Raw genomic sequence first — 25,277 nt, forward strand, 5'->3', positions numbered from 1 at the left:
TCGTGTATTTTTGAATTTAAAAAATTAGCTAGTGTGACATTGGCAATCAATGGATTTGCTTAATACTTAAGTTCATCAGAGTAATAGGTTATTCTTCATGTTAATGTTTTGGTCGTGAATTCTGATAACGCCATAGTTTCAACTGAATAATGTATTTGGTATAGCTTTTTCGCGTGTTTTTAACTTGTTAATTACCAAGCAAATGATCCCAATGAATTTGGTCGGGATGAGTGACACAGTGTATTGAAAAGAACGGAAGGAGATACTCTTGGGGTCATAGCGATGGACGCTAACTCTGGTTGTTCGCACTAAGCCTTTGATTTCTTTTTTCATCTCGCACCCTTTTCTAATCCTTTAAATCATCACGACGCGTTGGCATTCGGTTTAAGCTTTAAAAAACTGCGCAAATTCCTCTCACTTTCTTCTGTTTCATGTGCCGCCGACAGAGGTCCTTCGGCTTTGACCTTTATTGTGATTACGGTGAAGAAAATTACCCTCTAACTTTCTCTGATTCTTCCAATGCGTCACCGGTCAATCTTAACTTTATCGCGTTCCAGGAAAAATGAATGTCTAATCTTTAAATGGCTGATACCGTAGAAGTTACCAGGGAATTTTTCAAGCTTTCATTGTAAACTAATTTAGATTTTATATTTTCCTGTCGGTAGAAGAAGAAATATTTTTTTTGTCAATTCAAACTTTAAATTATTGTATACTCCAATCTTGCGATTGGTAGATTTTCTCCGCGTTACTTTTTAATATCGGCAGTTATCTTCTAGTTTTATACAGTGCGTTAAATTTTTCGGAATTCTTTTCCCTTTTTAAAGCCATCCAACATCATTATCAAACTTTTACTTTCTATTCTCTTAGTGCTGCTAAATGTTTAGAGTTGAAAAAGACGAGGCTCTTATTCTAGAAATTTGAAAATATTTTTATTATTCTTAAGAAAGAAGACAGAAATCCTTATTTGATTCTTATTCGCCGATAAAGCCAATTTTTTAATTAACTATTTTGTAACTCATGCTAAGTTTTGGGTATAAATTACATAGCAAATGAAGTGTAAAACCAGAGCCTCGTGCCTTAGATGCAAGTTACATTTTACGGTAGAACAATGAAAGTATTATCGAGGCAATCGTTCAATTCATAAAGAGATTAAAGGTCTTGTTTTTTGGAAGAGCATGTGCTTTCATTTGAATTCAATCCCTTCAAGAATTCCTGTCTCTTCGTTGCTTGAACTCCGTTATTTTCTATCCTGAATGATGATGGATTATGGAAATTCAACTTAAGGAACCAGTCTAATCTAAAGCTCTCATTTTTTTGGATCAATCATTTGCACCGTCCATCCCTTTTCCTTTCATCGCCTATTTTTGAGTCGGAGAGAGGTTAGAAAAAAATCTACACCATTTCTCCGACACAAATGATCGGTTGAGTGACTCAACGGTGATGCAATGATATAATTTTTGGCACGGCAGTGGCAGTGTGGAGGGGTGTGGAAGAGACGATAGAATGAGGCTGAAAAGAAAAGTGGTGGAAAATCCTCGGGCGTGGAACGGAAGTATGCGTGAAGTAAAAGGTGGGGAATAGATAGTGGGGCGGTGGCGAGAGAAAGAGAAAGCGGTCGAATTATATGGAGCGCCCGCGCCCTCCGATGCTCTTCTGTCGCCCGCGCCAAGGAGGAGTGCACATCGGTCGGAAGTGCGAGAGAGACAAGCGGGCATTATATTTTCTTCTTGAACGGGATCGGGGGCGAGATATATGGGATGAAAGTTTTCTCCTTTGTTTGTCTCTGACCTTTCTGGACCCATCCCCTTGTAACCTCCTCTCTCTCTCTCTGCATTAATTTTTCTTACATCATTTACTCCACCGAGACAATTCACGTGTTTTCTTTTTTTTCATTTGCCAATTCATTCCCTCCGGAGCATGGGTCTCAGTAAAATAATGAAATGATTGTATCCAGATGAATAATTTATTTTGCCCCCAAGCCATCGTTGTTGTCTCTTCAGGAGCCCGCTGTGAATAATGGTCCGTTGGTTGAGTACACATCTTCTCAAAGTAATTATTCCAGTTACTTCATGCGCGTGGATGACTTGAGATATAATCATGAGACAGTGGTTTTTTTATGTTATTGATAAAGCAATCTCTCTTTCAATCCTACTGCCAATCTAAAAAACGGTGGGAGTTGATAGATGAAATAGCAGTGATGGATGAAATTGAATTTTCTTTGGGTTGTTATTGCTATCACAGTTCAAATTAGATCTTACTCTATCAACTCGGAAGATACATAATTCGCTAGCTTTTAGGATTAGATGATAGATATAGATTGCTTTATCAATAACATATAAAACCACTGTCTGATGATAATACCTCCAGTCATCCACACGCACGATTAAGTAAATGGAATAATTACTATGAGAAGATGTGTACTCGACCAGCGGGCCATTATTCACAACACGCCCTGCCAAGAATTACTTGGCCGTCGGAGTCTAGTATTCTTTTTCTTGAACTATCTTTCCTAACTTCTGGAGCTTTCTTGCTAACTAGCTACCTTCTTATATTTATTCAGTCGCCTCTTTTATGCCTCTTCCCCATCTCCATTATCCCCTCTGGGCTAGTTCAAATTTCGGACCTACTTAGTTTCATTGGAGTCGATTGGCGTGTAGTCAAACCATTTCCTATTTCCCCTGAAGATAGCATTTTTGTCAATTTCCGAAAAAATCAAGTCTCTCGCACTTTCTCTCCCCTTCCGAAAGTCGAAATTGTATCTTTTTTATGACGTCGCCCGCCCAAAACGCAATCGAATGAAATTTAGAGCGGGTTCATCGTACGATCCGCAGAATGTCACGTGCTATATAATTATTACGGCGTTCGTGATGAATTCCCTTTCATTTGGATGGGCTATACTTTTCTTAATTACTTCCTGTAGACGAGACAGAGTGAGGATATTGGGTGGAAATCGGATCGAGTTCGTGATCGAGGAGCAAACCCCATAAAACGCCTCCATCTTTCTCCATGTGCCGGAAAAGTTTAAAGGGCAGAGCAGAAGATTCATATTTTGATTTGTAGATAGCGAAGAAGAGAAAATAAGCAATCTCATACACGAAGAAGATGGAGGTCTAGTTCGCCGTATTACATTTGATATGGACACAAAATCGTGTGTTGATTATAAACCTACGCTATAATGAATAGCTGTAAAATACTACCATTACAATGACAAAAATATTAAAATTACGCATCTGTCGTTTTCGAGATGTCGTATTTTTCCTATTGCGCGACGAATTTCCTTGTTAAAAACTAAAGTTATCATTATAAAATTTTCAGGGTGTATAGAATTGATCTTTTTGCACATTTTCCTGTATCTCACATCTATGTACCTGTTTTCAATTTACATCAGAGAAATTACGGAGGTAAAATTTTCATTCTGAAATACAGGTAAATGTTTACAGGGATACCAACATACCATAAAAAAGTTAACTAATGTAACAACACCCGAACATTTCAAGATAATAAAGGAGTGATAAGTTACGAAAATCGAGAGATCAAGCTGGAGTGTTATATCCTCTTAACTTTTGGTGCGGCATCATCTTTGATATCAGTTAAATAAGGCAATGAAATATTTCAACTGAATTTATTTTCCTGCAACGCGCCCTTATAATTCTGTTGATACTCGAGACAGCCAGACTAGATGGCCAACAGTGACAGGATATATTTTTTCTAGTTATTAGTTTCTTTCAGTTCATACGATTTTGGCAAAGCCGGTGTCAATTAGAAAAAAAATATCTACGATACCGCGTAAGGATCACTGGATTATGGACATGCTTGTGAGCATCTTCCACCGCTTTCACTGGAAACTTTGTGGAGTGCGTATTCAAGAGGAATGGGTAAAACATGTAAACGCAAGGCTCCGAAATTTCATTTCCATATAGGGAGTCATCATAATTTACTCTTGAAATGCTTGTTGGTATACTATAAAAATCCAATTCTTTTTCATTTTTAATAATCGTAGCAGGGTGCATTAAAATGTTTCACAGTAATGGAATGAAAGTTGATCGTATCGTGTCATTTACTGGTGGGTGTTGCGGGAATGTCTTAATTTTATATCTGAATTCCTTAGGTTCTTTCAAACATACACCCTGATAAGAATCTATGAAAACCCGATTTCTAATCGCTTGTGCGAGTGAGAACCTCTATTGCTTAAAAAATGGCGATTTATGGCTACAATTAGGCTGGGGTACAATTTGGAAAGAAAGCTCCAGCTGTTGATTTCACTTTATTTATTGCGGTATTGAGTTCCCACGCATTTTATGGCTCAAGAGTGTACTTTTTCAGCCGCAACATAAATTTATCGAATCCATCATTTCCATTGCTTCCTCTTTTGCCATGCCTCTTTTCTCATTGAAGAATCCTTGCCGGCGGATAAGACCACGAATTCCGAGTATTTTTAGTCGATCTAGTCCTGAATCAAAATGCACACGTATAAATTGGTGAAGTACTGATCAAGAAATATGTTTCATCCGCCTTAAGGAATATTCACCATTTTTACTGATGGAATATTTGTGTGATTATAAAAATACAAAAATGATATCTTCCCCTCATTTTTCGTAATCATTTAAATTCCACTATGAGATAGGGGTTTGTGAGTTCAAAGTTGTGTTCTCATGAATTTCGTGACAATGTAATTTATAGTATAATATTTGAATTGTAGCTGGAAAATTCCTTTTACCCTTATGAAAAGGGACAACTTCGTAAGACGCAGAGGTTTTATCTCTCCTTTTTCAATATTTTGGTACTTTTAATGCTTCAGTCTGCATCCGTTTATCCAAAGGGCAATTAAAAATTTATAATGACGGTTAGTTGAGGTATTAGAATTTAGTGTCATAATAATTTTAACCTGGTGATTTTATCATATATACTGTCCTGCTATTTTATCGCGACACTCTAAGAAATGGAATTAAATAAAAGGATATCACTTTAATTCCAAGTTTTCTTCAATGTTTTTGGGAAGTAATACCTTGCTCACGTATTATAGTATATATTGCACGTGTCATAGCCTTCCCGGATGCTAGTTTTAGGCCGAGACACTTTGGTCAGTGGCCTGCATCATGAATCCTGGATCGTTGGATAACAGAAAGAATCCGGTGTGCTGCAATTTTACTCTTATGACTAACAAAAGATAAGGAGTTCCAAGAACTGGGGAAATTTTGCTGTCATGCTCGAGTCCGTTGTTGCATTCAGAGGTCTTCCGCGTACGAAATGGGAAATTAATTAATGCGCACACAAGCGCGGTCAGATAAGTATCTATGAATTTAAAAGAGCGCATTTGGATATGATCGTGCTAATTAACTATTCTGAAAGCGCAAAAACTCCATTGAGAAAGTGAAGACGTTTGAAGTGGCCAAGTATGCTGGCAAGCGAAATCATTTCATAACATCCTTAGGTAACGCTTTCCAACTTTTCTCATACTTTAGTCATTAAATTACTTGGAATTTTGGCACAGTTATTAAGAAATGCTTATTACTCTTTTAGCTCTTACAGTGATTTTCTATAGATATTATCGATTTACACACCTTTTCCTCAACCTGAAAAATTAAATATTTTAAAATGTATATGGAATGCCGTCATATGTTGTGGAATAGTTGCCTCAAGTTTCCGTTATGAATGTAGGTTAAAAAACCTTAAGAATTGAGAGGGCTTCTTTTCATTGAATCAAGTTTAATGAAAAAACCAAACGATTTTTTAATCAAAAGAATATTTTCAACTGCTCTTATAACTGATGACAACTTTTTTGAACGCTATTTTTCAAAACTCTGCATGATAATACAAGCTTACTTCTACCTTAATAATAAATTACTTATTCCAGAACTTTTCACTAAACTCATCCAGATCTGATTTTAGGGGCTAAAGTAACTGGCGGAAATCTACTGAGGTTAAAACCTATAATTCTTACATGGACTCGGCATCCATTGTTTACATTGAATGGTTATCATGTACTTCTAGGTGGTAGTAATTTTATCGAAGTGTTTCTCATTTCATTTTCCATCTCTGCAAAAAATGCAATAAAGTCTGAGTCATCAGGTGGGTAAGAAATTCGCTCGGGATGGGTATGTGGCTCGATAGCGTGTTATCGCGATATTGCTGCCAGTCCAATATTCTGAACTTGACCGAATAACCTGTAATTCAGGACTTAAAGGTGAACCTTCTGGAAGCCACTTCGTGGGAAACCGGTTTGGTGTTGATTGCCATTCCTGCTTGAACTTTGGAAGTGTAGCGAAAGATGTTCACAATTATACAAATGAATTTAAGTGGAAGTGTCAGCTTTATATGGAAAGGGTAAATAGTGTACGAGGTAGGGTCATATTCACTAACCTGATAAGCTTAAAAAATGTATGATCTTGGAAGGGTACTACACAATGGTACACAATCGAGTGCGTAGCATGTGTATATTTTTCTCGTAGCATTAACGCAGCATTATTAGTAGAGATTTTAGTAATTTATGCTCAATCAATTTATTCATATTTGATTATTTTTATTCTTATTTCTTAATATATTAATTTCACTGTGCCGAAGTTAATTGCTTTCCGCTCTAGTGGTTTTGTCAAAGCCTGCAATTTGTTATAACGAGAGTGAATGATGTATAATGAGTGTGAATGTAGTATTAAATTTCATGTATTGCCAATATGTACGCTATGAGTGGTATGAGATAACAGTATTTTTGATTTTACATATAGAAATTGATGTGTCAATGTGGTGGAAACTCCAGATTAGTGATCTTTTTGAAGCTTTTGTCGTTGATGTCAGGAATACTGCTTGGAAAACTACTTGGCTTCGATGCCGCATGTTTTGTGCAATTTGGCTTGTTGTTTTCTATTTATATGCCCAAATATTAATGCATATTATTAATTTGACTGGAAAATATTTAATACATGGAGACGATCCATGCAATTTTTTTTGGCATATTTTAATATTATTTTCTACCAGATATATTGATGCCCGGTATGCGAATTATTTTCATAATTTAAAAGATACTATTTTTAAACGTTATTAGGGCATATTTAGGTATCATCAAAGCATGGCTTAGTGAAAGGAGAACTTTGATACATTGACGAAACTGCTCGGAAATAAAAATGAGCTGGCCAATATTTATTTTAATTCACCTGCATGTGCTTTTATTATGTTGAAATATGAAAAAATAATTTTTTAAATCGTCCATCTCCTTAACTGACAAATTTATGGCGTTATCGGTAAAACATTTATATAATGTCTATCATGTGGGGATAAGTGAATTAAAATGTTCTCCGATTCCGCAAAACGTGCTGTATTCATTGATTGACAATGATCTGATTAACTCTTTTATTACCTACCTCACACTCTACTTTCGATCCTAAAGTATCTTCTGGTTGACTCTAATTTCCCAAAGAATTACCCGGAAACATTCGTTATAAGCTGGATCATGGGACTCGATTACTAAAATCTGTCTGAAATGCCTGAAAAAAAGGCCTGAAACGATTACATACGAGGTACAACATCTCCAGAAAAGAAATTCTGCAACATCTACAGAAATATCTGTGGAATATAGAATGTTCTTCCATTCTCATCCATTGGTTAGTTATATCGTTCACTAATGCTTCCTTAATGAACCTCATCGTATGTCATTTCCAAGCGTTTCCCCATTCAATTTTCCAATCCAGCCACACATTTTTTCCCTACTCACCATATGTTCGAGGATTTCCTTTGTTCCACGCCGTCCATGTTCCACCTGGCCAACCATCTCCACGGAATGTTGCCGTTTGGCTGCGATTCCAACATCCTTCCGCTGCGCCTCCATCCCCCTCCCCCATCCCCCCATTTCACTCCAATCTTGGGTTTCCACAGAAATCCGTCACCGTAAATTTTTCGTTTCGACTCGGAACCGTAAATTTTTCGTTTCTGTTCCCAATGCCTACTTCCCTACCCCGGAAAGCTCCACCATAAATTCAGATCCCAATTAAAATATCCCCAACTTAGATGAGTTTAAAAGGATCTCAGGTTATAAGTTAGGGTCCTAAATGCTAGGCCGACCGTGTTCTATTATTTTTTATGATCGAATCTCCTTTGAATGCATTTAAGGATTGAGTGAAGTGAAGAACTTCAACGTTATGAAAAATCATCCAGGTCGGATGATGATACTTCAAGCCTTCTCAATTAGTCTCAGAAGAAGGTCTGATCGGAAAATTGTTTTCCCCTGTTTACAAGTTGTTTTCACTGCTACCGCTCTCCTTCAAAAACATTAAAGTGAAATATGATATCCGAAGGTTATTGCTAAATAGAGTGAATTTTCCCATGCTGGAATCATTAAGTGCAATTTTACAAAAAATCCACAATATTCCGTTTAAATATTTTTTTGCAAAATTGGATCTCAATACTACAATAAAGCTGTAAAATCTAAAATTTAATGGGGCCATATAAAGCGTAAAAAATAGGAATAATTGGTATTACAAGATTTTCCCTCAGGTAGAATCAATGAGGCTATAATTTCTCATGTGTTGTTAAGGATTTTCGCCGAGCCTTACTGCATGATCCGCGAACCGTTGCACGGGACGCGGAATCTCTATCGAGGACAATGGTTACCGGCAAGAGAAAATAACCCCTTTGCTTCATTTTCTATTTTCGCCCCGATCGAACCATATCCCCCCAAATCAATCTCTCGAGATGTGCAATGCTCTGTACCAAGCCAATCATTTATATATGGCTTTGAATTTGAAATTTCTTCACTACCCTTTAGGAAATACTTCTCGCCGTGATTGCTGGATGGTTTTTTTCATTTCACGGTTGAATCCGACAGCGAGGCGTCTCGGTGCCTATTTAGGGAAAACGACGTGATATTGGTCGGAGGGGTTCGGCGTATCCGATCGAAGATAAGTGCGCCGCAGTGATACCTACCGCCTGACACGGATCGTCTGTCGTAAGCCATGACGCGACGCGCACAGACCTGGGATTCCTGGGGGCCTGAGCCACGCGCGCGGCCGTGCGGGAAGAATCACGGAAGGAAGGAGTTATAGGGGAAGATTGGAGGGTGGGGGGAGAGGAGGGTTCGATGGGAAAGAACGAACTCCGACGACAAATCTTCGGTAAGAGGATTATGCAACGAGGACGGCTCCCATCGGAGAGCTTGCATGTTGCTGGGAGACGCTGTTGTTGGTGAATGCATTATATTTCCCTCTCATTCGACGGCCGATACATGAAACTGTGATTTAATCGAGAGCAGTCACTTTCTCAAGGTCCCTGCCGTATTCCGTCTCACAATGCAGGAAACAACCACCGCAGAAGGTATTAACGCTGCCCTTTTAATTTAACAGAACTTGATTTCGAGAACATCGAAAACCGAGTGGAGTGAATTAAGTGGCTGGTATTGGTTCCTAGCAGTTGTGTTTCCTTCGTTTTGATTAAATGAAATGATTTCCTCAGACTTTCCACTGGTTAAGGCTGGTATTTTTTTAAATCCCTCTAAGGTCGAAGCTCCTTCTTTATTAACTCATTAACTTCTCCTATTAACAAATTTTCTTAGTAGTAAATTTCCTGGTCCTACTCCTCTATCCTTCTTTATTTTAAATAGTTTTTTCATCATCAGAACCTTTGGGATTTCAGTATTCCGCTGTTGACGAATTAGTGTTTATCAATTTTAACTTGTATTGTTTAAAACTTTTCATTTTGGTCGTATTATATTTTAAATAGAATCGCTAAGATTTTTGAGCGAACGGAAACTCTTCTCTAAGATTAATTATTCACGAGTAAACGTCCAAGTCTACAGTCATTAAGATGATATTTAAGAATTGTATTAATAATGGGATTGAAGTGGTTTCGAAGGAAAATAATTTCAATATGGCAAAGAGTTTTTTTCTGGTTTAATTTGAACTTTATTCTAAAATGTATTTTTTCCTTATGTTCATTTATACAACTCATATTTTTTTACGGTTGCGGCTTGGTAATGCGCTTTTCCATGAAAAATACCTTAAGTGGCTCCTTTCACGCGACCAAATATGGAGAGGCACTTCTGTTTATCGGAGAAAAATCCCTTCCTGTTTTAATGACTCACACCCATGTTTAGCTAATGCCGACAATTTTAGCCATAACCTACCTTACAAGCACTCTCTAAGCCTTACAAATCTTACCGATTGAAAATTTTAATGCTCTACCGGACCCATTGTCATAGCACCACCTTCACAAAGCTCCTTTGTGAAGTCATTGGCATTAACCAAAGTTGGAAAGCACCTTTCGATCTCCACTCCGTTTTTCAATCCAACCCGGGCGCGGAGGCTTAGCTTGGATTAGAAAAAAAATACTCTTCCATTCGGGCAAGTGCTTGCTCTCGGAGCCACTCCAAGCTACTCGGAGCGGAGCTTTATTTGCAAAAGTTGGGTAATCATGGGAAAAATATTATGAAGCGAGGCACTCAGGAGAAGTGGAATTTCATCATGACTTTGCTCATGTGTCGAAGAAACTCCTCAACTTGAAAGTAGTTCTACACCGGAACTTTATTGAGTTCGCATCCAGTCTGGTTGAGCGAGTCAAAGCCGCAGCGCACACATTGTGCCTTTCTCGCGTGAGAGTGACCGGTATATCACCTATCATTAGAATACCTTGGGTTTTGTCACGGCACGACAGAGAAAGGGATGGGGGAACAATGATGCGGTGATTTAATAATACGGTGTATACTAGTTGCTATGAGAACTTCGGAAAGAGGTTTAGGAAGGATTTTGTAAACGAGGCGAAGGGAACACGCGATATATGATTCCATAAATATGTTAGTGGCCGCAGGTTATTTCCATCGTGAGCGGTTGGAGGAATCTGCTTCGTATTTTCATAACATGGCGAGAAGAAGTCGCTGTCTCCGAACTCCCTGGGACGAGATCTGTCAAGTAATGGGAAATGTGTAGCTCGTGCATTCTCTTCTTTCCCAAATGCATCGTTACGTGTGCGTGATGAATAGAAAAATTTTCCTTTTCCTTTGTTTTGAAGGGGTAACAAAGCCAGACATGAAAGAATTTCCATTTTGAAGGTCAGAATTAAGTTTGAAAGGCAACTTTTCCGAAGAAATAATAGAGCTGATAGTCTATTTATTGAAAATATAATATTTAATTCGGAATTACCTCCTTTCTGATGTTTAGTCAGCAACATTCTTGCAAATAATTTTCTTGGCATCCGAAAAAAAATCAAATTCAATATTAATTGATTGTTTTAATTGAATTTATAAGTTGCTACATTGATAAGGGTGTTTGATCCTAAAATTGAGATAAAATGTTTTTGACAAACTAATATTCTTCGTGAAAACATTTAAACTCAATCCATTCTTATGAATGCTAGCGCAATCCACGTAGCCGTTGTGATTTGTGGGTTCGGCTTTCTCTACTAGAATGAAAATATTTCCGCTTTCAGGCGTAGATGATCACTATAATTGCTCGAGGAATCTGCGTCCGACTTCGAATTTATGTTCGGTTTGATAATTACCCTTTCTCGTAAAATCAACAGTGGTGTTACGCATTTTGAAAAAGAAAGCTGATTGAGGGTGTTTTTGCACTTAAGTAGCTGTCACCTTATGAATCTCCTCAAAAATGAAATAATAGGGAGCCATGTGAGAAAAGGCGAGTCTATTTGTGACGAAGGGCTTTGCTCTTATACGAAAGGCGTATTCCAGAGGAGACAAAAAGCTGAGAGTGGACCATGTAAGACACCGATCGAAAACTCTTTGTCAATACGTGCGTTTTTCTGTGGGGCACGATTGGTGATATAAATTAAGGTCGAATAAATCGGTAGCGAATGAAAACCTGTCGTACGGTTTTTTTTAGAAAGCATGGGTTGCGCCATTCGAAAGGTTTTGTAGTTTAACTTAGGTATCCATCATGTACGTATGTTCACTTTATAAATCATGGCCGTGGACGAAGTACACTACCTATCGAAATAAGGAGTTAGAGCACGGGGTTGGCTGTTCAGTCTCAGCTCCGATTTTTTTTCTCCAGAAATGTTGACACTCGATAAAAATGGAAATTCCTTTCAGTCCTCGAATTTTTCTGCTAATGTGAAACTATTTATTGTATTTCAAGTCGAATTAATTTTTAAATTAGCTCGGTCCCTGCACATATTCCAGACCCAGTGTAGATATATTTTTAATCCGGTTTAAATGTCAATCTACAGAGCTCGTGAGATTTACCAGAAATGGCTGAAAATAGTCTCTTTGCATGTATTTATTACTCCTTAGAGGACTTCCAATGGGTTACATTGGAATCGTACACGTACAAGTGAAAAAATTAGTAGGTCGGACAATTGCGTCCTAGAACGGATGTAATACAAATATTGATGTCTCACGACTACATTAGAGCTCTTTTACATTAGACATAATTTTCTTTATGCCAGAATGAAAGATGAAGTTGCTTTCCAATCCATCTTCGATTTATTCAAATCTCATTTTTTATGAACGATGCGCTATCTTTTAATTACAGTAGAGCCATCGAGAGGTTAAAAGTATAGTTAATATGAAGAGGTCAGGCAGCATCTTTCCAAGTAAAATTAAAAAGAGAATAAAGTAAATCGAACAGTAGTAATTAATGGTATCGGTTTTTATTGATTTCCTTTTTCTAGTTGGTGCATTTTTTAAATGGTGCCTGATTATTTTGTGAAAAAACCCGTTACCTTTATTTCCCCAAATATTGACAATCTATCGTGAAAACTTTAGCTCTTCCTTCTCTCTTTTCCTCACCGAACTCCATTACATGACTCCGACTCTTAATACACAGCCTAACAAGTTGCTCTCTTAAATCTTCACATCCCTTATATTCTCATCTCAAAACTCCCTTGAAATCTCTGATTTCAATCGTCTCCAGTATTAATAACTTCAACTTCCTCCTCTCTCCTTCCAAGATTGTTTTCGTCTTGCACCGTGGTTATAGTTCCTCGCCAAATTCATAACAGAGTTATACCCATATATTTGGAATGCCTAACTTGCGAAAGCAAGATTATGTTTTTCCACGTTTCCTGCGATTATACTTTTCTTGAGTCAAAGTTTTGATTCAATATTCAAGTTCTCACTATGTTTAAAATTGGAAGTATTTAAATTTGAATCAAATGACGATCTAATTTTGCTGGAGGTAAATATGAATGCATAATTGAGATAAAAATCAGGGCCAATGGCTTATTTAACAAAATAATCGTAATATTCGTGAAAGCGCTTACTAACATGCCATGAGTTTTACCGAACAATAAGTCAAGTAACCATATGTGCTACCGGTTACCTTAAACGCAAAAATACGCGATACAGGCATTCACACGTAGGAAGATGAACTTAGCATAATAGTGTTACAGATATTTTATATTTAAAGCTCGTATTAAGAAATTAAATACTGAAATATAGTGCGAAATAACTCACTTGGTAATGTCCACGCAACTTTAGCGTTGCGACTCTGGCTTTCAAATGCCAGTAGTTTATATAGTTTATATAAGTTATTGTAATAAAGTTTTGTGGAACATTACAAAGTGAGCTATTTCGCACTATAGAAATGTGGTTCCACCAACAGAAGCCTGGATACAAGCCTTGGATGTTTTTTGATACAGCTGCTGAGGTTTGTGAAAATTTAAGTAAAAGTTCACGCACTTTCCTGCGGATTGTTTTTTTTTAACTGATACACAGAAACATTTCATGAACTCAAGGGAGACATTAATTTATGTAGCAGAGGCATTTAACCTGCGGTTATAATCGTCGTTCTAGGAGTGATAGTGACAATTTCATGAATTCTCGTCTCTCCAAGGATCCACTTTTTGTGTTTCCCCGTAAACTCCGATTTATGAAACTGAGTGAGCGGCCGTTCTGTGCAGCTCATGGAGAAGGGACGCTTGGAATCGCTCCTTGCTCACGCGACCGCAGCGTTGGCTAACGACTAGGAGGAAAGAGGAACAGAGAGTTATTTTTTTCGCAGCAATCGGTCCGGTTGAGTTTTAAGTGGCGTGACGATTTCGAGATGCGATTCGGGTGGTGGACTCGAGTTTTCGGGGGACTCACTCTCCCCTCTCCCCTTGTGGGGGTTGAGGGAGGAGGGATGATGCGGAGAAGATTTCAAGGCAGACCTTCTCTTCCGCACGGCGTTACAGTTACAAAATCGGAAGAGAATTCTCCTATCGACGTTCCCACGAACTCCTTTCTCCTTTCACCCCCTCCTCCAAATTCAACCGCGAATCCATAAATATTCAGTTAAGCTGTATCATCGCTCATCTGCTCCCCTTCTATTAAGTGGAGAGTCTTTTGTTTAGTGAAGCCATGGGTTTCCTTTAGTGTATGGATTATTTTGGTCTAGCTTCTCGTGGGACAATAAGCATATCTCCACCCTTAAATCTTGAAAATGTGTTAAAAGTGGCAGTCGACAACTTGTGGAAATGGAAGGTCTTCATTTAAACACAATAAACTTTATAACTGATAACTTCAGGCTTGACTTTGTGAAACCTCTCCATATTGGAAATAGAGGAGTAAAACTTTGTCAGGTTCGCTATTATATTAATATGGGCACGACCGGGTTTTGTAACGTGGTTACTTCTTCAGGTGACTGATCTTACATGCATCTGATATTTATACATATATATTGAATACGACAGTAAGGACATCTATCAGTAGGGAGTGGATTGGTTGAAGATGTAACTACGTTTCGAAACCCGGGTCGTGCCCATATTAATACAACAGTGAACCTGATAAGGTTTACTCCTTTATTTCCAACAAAAAACCTTTTTCAAATTTCAACGTGAGCGATCTATGTTTCACCGAGTTAATAGACTGTATTACCTTGATAATGGTAATGATAAGTTGATAATCGCCTTTATAGTGTCAATTAACATCCCAGAAACTATGTTTGTCAAAGAAAATGCCTTTGGGAGTTTACAGAAGTTTATTTTGTCTTACAGTGAAATTTTGCTCTTCTTTTACAGTCGGATAGATACCCGATAACACTCTCCCCACTGGATATATCATTAAAATGTTTACACATTATGGGTCAAGATTACACTACATTTTCTTCGCTATTGGATTTGAAATTTACATCTGATGGTATAATGATACATATTACTCTCTTTATCTTCAAAATTTCAAAATTATGTCGTTTTTGTGCTTTATTTTCTCTCTCTTCTACGCTGTCGCATTAGTAACAATTAATATTTGACCTAAATTTACTTCCATTTCGTAATTTTTGAGTCTATTATTCTATCATGTATTATATTTTGACTCTAAAAATTTGGTGACTTAATAATATATATATTTTGCAAGATATTACAATTTAAATGGGCCAAATACATAAGATATAAAAATAATAAAGAGGAATTTATCTTATACACTTATTTTTTCTTACTTGGTGGTGGCAATATAGCTTTTATTGCGGTGGTGGGTCATTTAAAATCTGGTTCTTAGTAATGTTTTCCTGGAGTAATCCAAATGTCTCCTAAAGTTCTAGCCTCAGGAGGAACTGAAGCAGCTAAAATAAGCACATCATAAGGATTACGATGGGAATATAGACCGCACTAATGGGTTGGGATAGCGCCTCGAGTTTCTCTTTATCACGATAAATGTAGAAGGCTAAATTGGAGGCTTACGTATGCACGTTATATTGCCATCTTCTTATCCTGCCAACGCCTGGTAGCTTATACTTTAGGCAATAAAAAATTGTTGATAAAGGAACAGTAGGCTGAGTTCGTTGTGGTTAATATGATGGTAGGGACAGAAAGGTGATAATGTTAAAAATTCTGAGAATGAGTGTGCGAATGATCTGTACAGAAATGCATTAGAAGCAAAAAAGATTCAATTCTTAAATGTGAATAATGCATGAAATATTGAATTAGTTCATTTTTAAGCAAAAATAGAGATGGCTAATCCATAAATGCTTGTCTCAACAAGTGTCACGTGTGATTTATATTTATCATATAACATGATAATTTTCGAAAGCGATTAACACAAGAGCAATGTATTTCCCTGGAAGCTTCATTTTTTCATTGATTCGGTATTTTATTCAAATTTTTGGGATTACCGAATATATTTTGTTGTCTTTTACCCAATAAATGTGTATTCACAGACAATTTTGTGTTATAGAATAGTTCCCTGCGTCATGAATTCCGTGTTTTACGATACTAAATATGTTTTTCCGATATATTTTATACTAATCTACCGAATATATGCGTATTTAAAATCAATTTTCACCCGGTGAAAAATTTCCCAATGTCTGGCTCAGCGGTTCGCATATATATATTTTTTTTTTTTTAATTCGCTTTAAGTAACGAGAGTAATGGCGAACCCGTAAAGGGTCGCGTGTAATATTTGTTTCGTCTTACGTGATAATTTTCAAAAGAATTGACAAAAAATAGATTTATTTTCTGTGAATCTTCATTTTTTCATAGATTCGGTAGTATGTGGGAATTAATATATTTATGTCCGTCACATCTCGTAGTGGCTCCACCTGTTTTATGTGTATTTACAATTAAAAAATGCCCCCCGTCTGGCTCTGCGATTCGTATTTTTAGAGTTTCCTTTAGTCCGAGAAAGAGAAAGAAGAATTCATTTAGTAGAAGGGAAAGATAAACCACGCTAGAGGTTCAAGCCATCCTCGCTCAACTTTTTCAGCAACAAGAGTCGCATTTTCCACGGGAGAAAGTTATTTTACCGAAGAATTTTCACGGTTCACTTGGCCGCTCTTTTTAATTTCTCGTTTTACTCTCACGTCTTCTATCCCTTTGACATTTAGGAACGCACTCGTGTGTTGCTAACTTAAATGACGTGCGTTTGTAATACTTTCTATCCATCCATTCTAAAAATTCACGCCCTTTATTAATCATAACAAAAAAATTAACAGGCCGAATTCTGCGAACTGTTTACTACCCAAGTTTCCTGCTACGGCAATCTTTTTTTATTGACCCTTATTCTGTTTCTTTAAGCAAAGTATCTCCGTTGCGTTGAGCAGGATTTGGCATTTGGTCGGCCTGACTGGTCATTGGAATGCATACTTTTTATTGTCCATATCACGTTCTAAATTTTTTAATATGGAGGTATTCTTTTTTCAACATTATATCGGTGTGATAAAATTGATAGCCTACTTAAGATATTCATACGAAGCTAAATTTTCGAACCAAAATGATAATCCTTATAATTAAAGCGGAACATTTGTTAGCTGTAAAAAGATTAGGTGAGTCTGACATTCTTAGAACGCTGTACTTATTGCTCCCAGAAAGGTCTAAGTGTTGTTGCTCGACGCATAAAAAATTAGAATAAAAAAGGTGGAAAAATGTGAAAGAATATGGTTGACAAGTGGTGATATTTGATGAATATTTTAATGTTTTTTTTTGTTTACTGCTCATATTTGGCTCTAGCCTCTTAAGCATTGGTACCTTTAGCGTGACCGTTATAGTAAAGGTGTCCATTCTAAACAGAGGTTGTGGTTTAATTTGTTTACTATTGACCTTCAAGCAAACGTACTCCCAAATATTCAACCGTGTTTTCGTTTTATAAATTTGGCATTGAAAGTCGATGAATTCGGCTCTTTAATACTTTTAAAAATTCTTACACTCCGGCAGTTTAGAGTTTTTAAGTATATCTCGCTCAACAATTCACACAAAATAACCATTTTTTAGCGTATCGAATTCTTCCTTGTTCACAACAAAGTATTTATCATATTTATTCACTATTATATCATCCCTCGCAAGTCACATCTCTTATTCCACGGATCTACGCACAGAAATTTATCCGTATCAAGTACATATAGTTGCGCGTTATTGTATGTATTTTCAAAGATATATACTGATCTCCTAATGAACTTCCTATTATTTCGATTGAGCTGTCATTAGAAATTTTTCTGAAGATTACCAATCCAATTTCTCAGATTACTCCATTAAAGATCTGGCTATTCCCTCCTTATATACTCTCGCTGTAGTTTTTGTGAAGGGAGGTCTGTACTATTGTATGTATTTGCACTATGTAATTTGTAATACGCTAGTTTTTGTAAATGAATCTCGAGAAATGTTGATGATTGCAATCAAATAGTCGCATATTTTTTCTTGGTATTAAATGCAAGTTTCTCACCTTTCCTCGCCGTTCAATATGTCTGTTTGTTCAAGAATGATTTTCTTATTTTTCTCAAATTAATTTTGTTTATTTTTCGTATTACTCTGCCGTATTGCAACCATCATTGTAATTCTTATTTTTCATTTTTAATTACTCTATTATGTTTTTAATGCCTCAAGGACCAGAGAGGCCTATGATAACGAAGTGTATTTAATTATAATTTCCAAATTATTCTTCGGGACAAAGATGTTATGCATTAAAAAATATTTGCTGAACAACAGCTAAAGATGTTCAAAGTCAATCAAAGTTCAAAAGTTATTCAAAATATTCATTAGTACTCCGTGTGATGTAATTGAAGCCATTAAACTTATTGTATTCATGATTAAAACGTAGGTCGACACGTTGGCCATTTTAATACTCCGTTTTCCCCTCTATCATTAAAATCTCTGTAGGCCCAGTTTTTTAAAGGAATTTTTCTACCTCACACAGACCATATTAAACCGTGATAAGCCATGATTATTTTAACCCTTATGTCTTCCTATCTCCATCAGCGGTGTACAGCATTCCAAGTTTTAGATCTCATGCGTTGCATCCAAGGATACTGGAGAATGCGTTGCAGGGCTATCAGCCCTTGAATATTTTTCTGCCGTCGGGAATCATGGTCACGCATTCCCACGTGGTCTCTTGACCTCGCGAACGGAGCCTCGCATTTCACGACGGGATCGCCAGGGAAGATGCCATTGAAATTTCTCACATGCTCGGAGATCTTCCGATGATGGGATTCGGAAGAGAGTTTACGATCGGGGTGGAAAGTGAAGTCTTCGTCGCGCGAGTGAGTTGTTGTGCGGGATTGGCGAAAATAGAAAGCTGAAATTTACGGCCGATTTTCGCGTGAGCCCTCTTCATCCACCGTCTCTGAGACGGATCTTTAAGCTCACTCTCGCTTTTGTCGCGAAAGTGTGATGAATTCATTTACTTCAAGACTTCTTGTTCCCAGGTAAAAATTGATCGCAGGTAATTTATTCCATAGAGACGCATTAAGGACCAACGTATTTACTGTCCTTGACTGCTGATACGTGTATCATGAAAATTGACTTTTTTGCAATTTTTTCGTGTTTTTGCATCGATTTGGTCTTCAAATTTAAAATTCGCTCAAAACGGTATAGACATTTCGATTTCTTTTATCAAAAAGATAGCATCCAGAAAGGTGGAAAATAACAAATAATGTAAATAACATTTTAAAGCGTAGGTAAAACTAATTTGTGTATTAATAGTCTAATCAAAAAAAAAAAAAAAAAATAAATAAATAAATAATCTTAAAATATATATTCAAACGTTCAAGCAAAGCTGAAAATATTTTCATAAAAAAATATTTTTCTTCAGTAATGGCACCAAAGTTTAAAATGGTAACATATATAAAATTATATACATTTTTAACGATTGTTATATTTAAATGGTCATTATTCCATATTATACAAGGAAAAATAAGCGCGGAAGACAGCCAAGTCGCCTAGAATCAGCTCGCAGTCAAAGATTTATCGGCAAATAAAGTTGCATTGATCGTGAAAGGATTCCAATTTATGGTTTTTATGACGAGCCTTAATGCTATTGATTAATCTAACGAGCCTCAAAATCCGGAACTCCATCGTTAAGAAAGACAGCTTTTATAAATCTGCTCCAACTGCTGATGCATGGCTATTTCTTCAAGTGTCATCAATAACGAGAATTAGAATCGTTGCTATAATTTTTTATACGTTGAAGGCTCAGACATTACATTTTCCGCTCATGATGTTATATCATTTATGTATTATTAAGTGGGATAAATAATTGATTGCGCCTTACTCATTGCGTAATGTGGCTTAGAATCGTGTTTTGCGATGTAGAGATGAAATGGATGAGGACTCGCAGGATGTCAGAGGAAGACTGCCACTTCAGGGACGACCTCCTTTTCGAGGCCATACTGTAATTGCGCTCGTTTCCGATGTTTGTAGAATGATCCGCATCGATACGAATTAGTCCCGCGTCACACTCCGTGATCTGTAGAATTCGTGATCGGACATTGTTGGACGAGGTTATGACTCACACGTGACTGGTGCATTTTACCCTGGTGAGTCACATTCAATTAGTAAAACTGCGGGAGATCCTCGCAGTCGTGTTACATCTTTATTTCCAATAATAGGTGGTGGGAAAATTATTACCCACCGGTTGGAGCGTACGTATTCTCTCATTATTTCCGCAGCTCGAGAGGCTAATTTCGTATGATTTGTCATATTTCATATTTTCTCGTTTTAGTTTCGGTTTAAAAACAGTTGCATTCAACAGGTTGAGTAGAGTTTTGAAGCTTGAAGTTTTAGCTGTTGATTCATTCATTTTTTGGTTATTTTCGAAATGTGCAAATGCGGGTACATGTGTCATTAACCCTGTATCCAATAACCTCTCAAAATGGGTGGCATCTCCATGCAAGGATTAAATGAAAAAGGAAATATCGTTGTCAGTGTAATCAAGGCGTAGGTCTAAAAGGGTGCTCAGAATTAAACTTGGACATTCATAAAGATATTTTGCGCATTCAAATGAGATATACTGTGAAGGGAATTAATTTTTCGCTTCGTATCAAATCGACTTTGCTTATATTAATCAGTATTTATGATGTATCAATTTTATTTTCTTAAATTTTATTGTCTTTAGCATGCAAGTATAATCAAATATTGTTTCATTTCTATGATTGGTGGATATTTTCTTGAATACTTTGGGGAAATGCAAGTTACTCAATATTTAAAAGAGGCCTCAAATTTTTAATGCTCGTATTGCATGTCAATTTTATTTATTCAGCAATATGAAATCAAATGCGCAATCACTTTTCATAGAATTCAAGAAAATATTTGTGACTAAAAAGAGAAATTCATGAGGTAATTCGTTATTCAAGTTATGAAATTTACAGTAGGGTCTTCCGCGCTTACGCAGGGTCTTCAAAATGTGTTTCAAATTTGGGAAGATTTAAATGTCTTGAGCTTTAAATTTCAGACCTTTCTAATGCTTTAAAATTAGACCTGCCCCGGCTTAAAATCGAGGACAAAAGCTGCTCGGTGGTTAGGCTCCTCTTTGTCGGGCCTGTTCTTAGTTTTGAGTTGAGCAATGGTGTGCAGCTGCCCCCAAGCGGGGGTGGCCTTTGTGCGTGATGACAGTTTTCTTCAACCGAGGAGGTCGCCGCTGGAAATTTGTCCCGCCAGGCTGACTGATTTCACAGTGAGAAAAGCTCGCATCATTAATGACCACCATTATTTACAATAACCTACCCGAACTAATACCCTCTACTCCTTACGTAGTGCATTGCAAAACGGCTTTGAAAATGAAAGTGAAGTTGTCTCTGACAAAAGCATTGTTGCACTTCAGGATCCGGTTTGTCATTCCTTCGGATTCTATTTAAACGAATAGGCTTAGAAAGACCTTTATTCTAAATTTCATGCACTGTATAAATCATGTTTTTGTCTTATTTTTTCTTTCTGAGCAAATGGAGTTACATTTACCTAGTGACAATGAAATTTAATCTTAGGTTCACCTCAACTGGAGAATTTTTTCAAGCGTTATATCAAGTGTAATTTTAGTATGCTTCTGCCATGAAAATGCCTTAACACAGTTTATATATGTGGTTGCAGCTCTATATATAAACCGATGATTTGTCAGTACCCTAAACTCTACTGGAAGTATGGGAAGGAAGAAGAAGAAGTATATCTTTTGCCATTAATTCATAGTAAAATAATATTGGTACCAGTGATTAAGCACCTTGAATGTTTATTGGGAAATACTTTTGCTGGACAAAATCACGCAGAGGAAGAAATACCTCTAATCTACCATGGGCAAGTAATTTGCAACATTTTCCATTTGTGGAAGTTTAATGGTAATAAATATATTCAAAATGCACTGACAAGTGTATATTCATTTGGAAGATAATATTCGACAACTTTAACCCCCTATAGACCTTCAGTTTCCTGCCAATCGTTGGTCATTTGCCCATCTCAAGGCATAATGCTGAGGTTTGAGTGTAAAATAACTCTTATATTTGACTATTAAGGTACACTAAGTGACTGAAAAACCACAAGCTAAAATAGGTCGCTTCGAGTGGTGTAGGTCGTCACTGTACCCCGCGGTCAGCGTCGTCATATCATTTCATGTGAAACAACGTGGTCACCTCTGCGTGTTGGGAGTTAACGGTGACTCATTGCCCGAAGAGTTGAATGAATGAATAAAATGAATGGAGGATTAGGCGTTAAAAAGGAAAGAGTAGAGTATTGCAGGCTCCTAAAATAGCACAAATTTATACCTCTTTATCAGGCTTCATCAATGGGTGCAGAGATTTCAAGAAAAAACTTCCCAAAAAAAATCTAAAGGGATGGTATGAATTGTTATGCGTTCTGCAGTGATGGAAAACTCGCTCTTTTTGACGAAAATGCAAGCATTATTTGAGAATAATAGTCAGGGTATCAATCATGATCAGTAACTTCAAACTGTTATTGAATTTAATAGTCATGTGGGCATTGAAGAACTTAAACCCCATGTTGTCCATATAGCTGGGTAGAAATTTGATGACTTCTCCGGTGACACATTTATAGTAAGTCATGAAAATCTTTAAAATTATCTCTATATATTGATAAAAACAAATAATGGATGACTCACCTGTAGTCGTTACCAGGAGCCTGGGATGTGCTTCACACGGCTGAAATGTTCTTGTTGTGACCAGAAGCACTAAAGCCGCTACGGCGATCTTCATAATGGGCAAAGTTTTCGCACACATATTGTCACCTTCTGTTTACTTTTGGCACAGGGGTTAATCACTGTCTGAGGAAGCACTCACGTAACATGCGTGCCTTCGGCGGGATATTTTGTTTCTCCTCTGAGGGGGCGAAACACAACTAATTCTCCTGGGAATGTACTTGGATTCCCGATGTTTCAGTGTATCGAGATACGAGACCGGTTTCCCTGGTGATGATGCTTCTTCTGTCTCTTCTTCCCTCTCTCAACCCTGTTGGCCTCGTGAATATTCCCCACTCCGACTCCTCGTGCTCATCTTCGTCTCCGATGCCCTCAACAAAGTCGCTCTCCGGAGATCACAGCTAATTTATTTAATCCCGTCTCTGCCGAATACGGTTGCAACTCCCCCGCACTTGCCCCCGTTCAAAACACTATGGCACTTCCTTCCTTCCCCCGAAGAAGAGACCACTCTCCGAGTCCTCCCACTTCCCGTCCCTGGGCGGCGTACGAAGGCGAACAACACCGAGGGAGAAGCGCACTACCGGTGGTGGTCTTCAGGCGTTTTGCTGCGAGCGGCAGAGTTTGAGCGGAACCGTCCTCGTCTGAGGCACGACACAGATTGTGAGAGTCTCCCCGCGAAGCGCTCACTTTCTCCCTCCTTCACCATCTTTATAGCTCGCGCGCTTTGACTCGACCTCGGCGACGGTGGCGCCTCACGGTCTCCCCGCGGCGGACCTGCGATACTCTACAACCCTCCCGCGCTTTTCCAGCCGCATGGTCCTATCCCTTCTTTTCCACACTCGTGAAGTATCTTCGGGAATCTCGGCCTCCACCCCCATCCTACCACGTCTTTGCGTCTTGAACAATTCCGCGTGATCTTTGGGTGGTCGTGACGTTGTGCCGGAGTGCTTATTGAGGTGGGGGAGCATTTGACCCGCTCCGTGAGAATGCGCCTTATTCTCTTGTCCCTGGATTGCCCTTTTCGCGCCAACCGCTGCAAAGTCCCTTTCTCAGCATTCCATGCTGGAAGCGCTCTCAGGATCGATGTCTTTTTATTATTTTTTTGCAATCCTCATCAACACCGCTGCTCTGATCCCCCCTTCCCCATTTCCCGCACCAATGGCCACTTTCCGATTTTCAACGCCATTTTCCCCAGCCCTTTCGTCCTTTTCGGAAAAATGTTGAAACGGGCAAATTTTCCGTGGAGACTTTGCGACAGTCTTTGAAAGTTCCCTCATCATTGTGTGTGTGACGGAGTGCATGGTAGTTTGATTTCATTAAATTGATTTTCATTCCTTAACTTCTTGCGGTACCACAATTTTTAAAAGAGACATTTCGATAGGATAAGCTAGTTGTAGACTCTAGTGTTATTTTCCTCTTATTTAATTTTTAAGACGCAGTGCTCATCACTTTCAGCGGAATGTCATTACTGCAGTTGAATTTCTGCGATCGAAAAGTGTTGCGTGTTTTCATTGTAAAAATTTTGCATAAATAATTCTGACAAAAATTATAGAGAATTATAAAGATATACAAAGAAGAACAATTATGAATAAGTTTTACTCTGTAAACTGAATTAAATTACTATAAGCAGTAATTGCCGAATAAATTCAGTCGATATTGAAATAAGTTCAAATGTGTAATTAAATTGACAACATTTCGCTTTATGTAATCATGCTGTTAAATAATACCCAACACGGGCCCTAATTACACAAACTCCATGACTTTCTCTTAGTCAAAATAGGAGATATTTTCTCGCAGTTCATTAGGAATGTATTCCACCTTTTACCTCCTCAATCAGGCTGAGTTTCTAGGCCCATAGGATAAAAAAATTCTCTTCTCTAAACTTTTCCAGTCTTTTTTCACTTTGCTAAATGCTTGACGATATCTCGTGGAAATCGCACAATCGTTTGATTTCGTAAAATCTTCATTTGCTAAGTTTGCTTTTTCCATGGAAGAAAATGTGATGAATATACTCAAGTCAGGTATTTTGTGACCAAATTTACAAATAATGAAATATTAATGATCTCTTTTTGCCAGGGATTAAATATTTAACGGGGGAATTACATAATTCTACCTGCTTCAAACATAAATAAATACGGGTATGTTGATGTCATCACCTCATTTTTTATTTTCTTTTGATGTATGAATTTATTTCCTTCCAGTTTTTATATTAGCGTTTCTTTGTATTGACCGCCTTTTTTTCTCGCTGGCTTCAAAAGTGGTTTGGATAAAAATAACTTCAAATAATTTTACCGGCTGTAGCCGTCAAATTATTTGAAGTTATAAATGGAAAAGCTATGCGACCAAAATATCCAACCGCTTGCTGGACTAGAGAATTTAACATAGTGAAAGTATATACCCATTTCCACTCTCATTTATTTAAACCGACCTAGGTTTCGGCACATAATGCCATTTTCAAGTTGAAGAAAAGAAAGTGGCATTATGTGCATAAATCTGGGACGGTTGAAATAAATACAAGAAGAAA

General features: G+C 37.5%; 1 protein-coding gene across 1 annotated transcript in view; it reads right to left on the reverse strand.

Annotated features, from left to right (window-relative positions):
* The window catches only part of LOC124156007, a 182,085-nt gene extending 158,662 nt beyond the window's left edge, over positions 1 to 23,423 (reverse strand). Inside the window, exon 1 of the mRNA XM_046530287.1 lies at positions 22,718 to 23,423. Within this exon, the coding sequence (XP_046386243.1) occupies positions 22,718 to 22,835 (118 nt within the window). The 5' untranslated portion in view covers positions 22,836 to 23,423. The remainder of the gene's footprint in view (positions 1 to 22,717) is intronic.
* Positions 23,424 to 25,277: the final 1,854 nt, after the last annotated feature.

The sequence above is a fragment of the Ischnura elegans genome, chromosome 3 (genome assembly GCF_921293095.1).
Source record: "Ischnura elegans chromosome 3, ioIscEleg1.1, whole genome shotgun sequence".
NCBI lineage: Eukaryota > Metazoa > Arthropoda > Insecta > Odonata > Coenagrionidae > Ischnura > Ischnura elegans.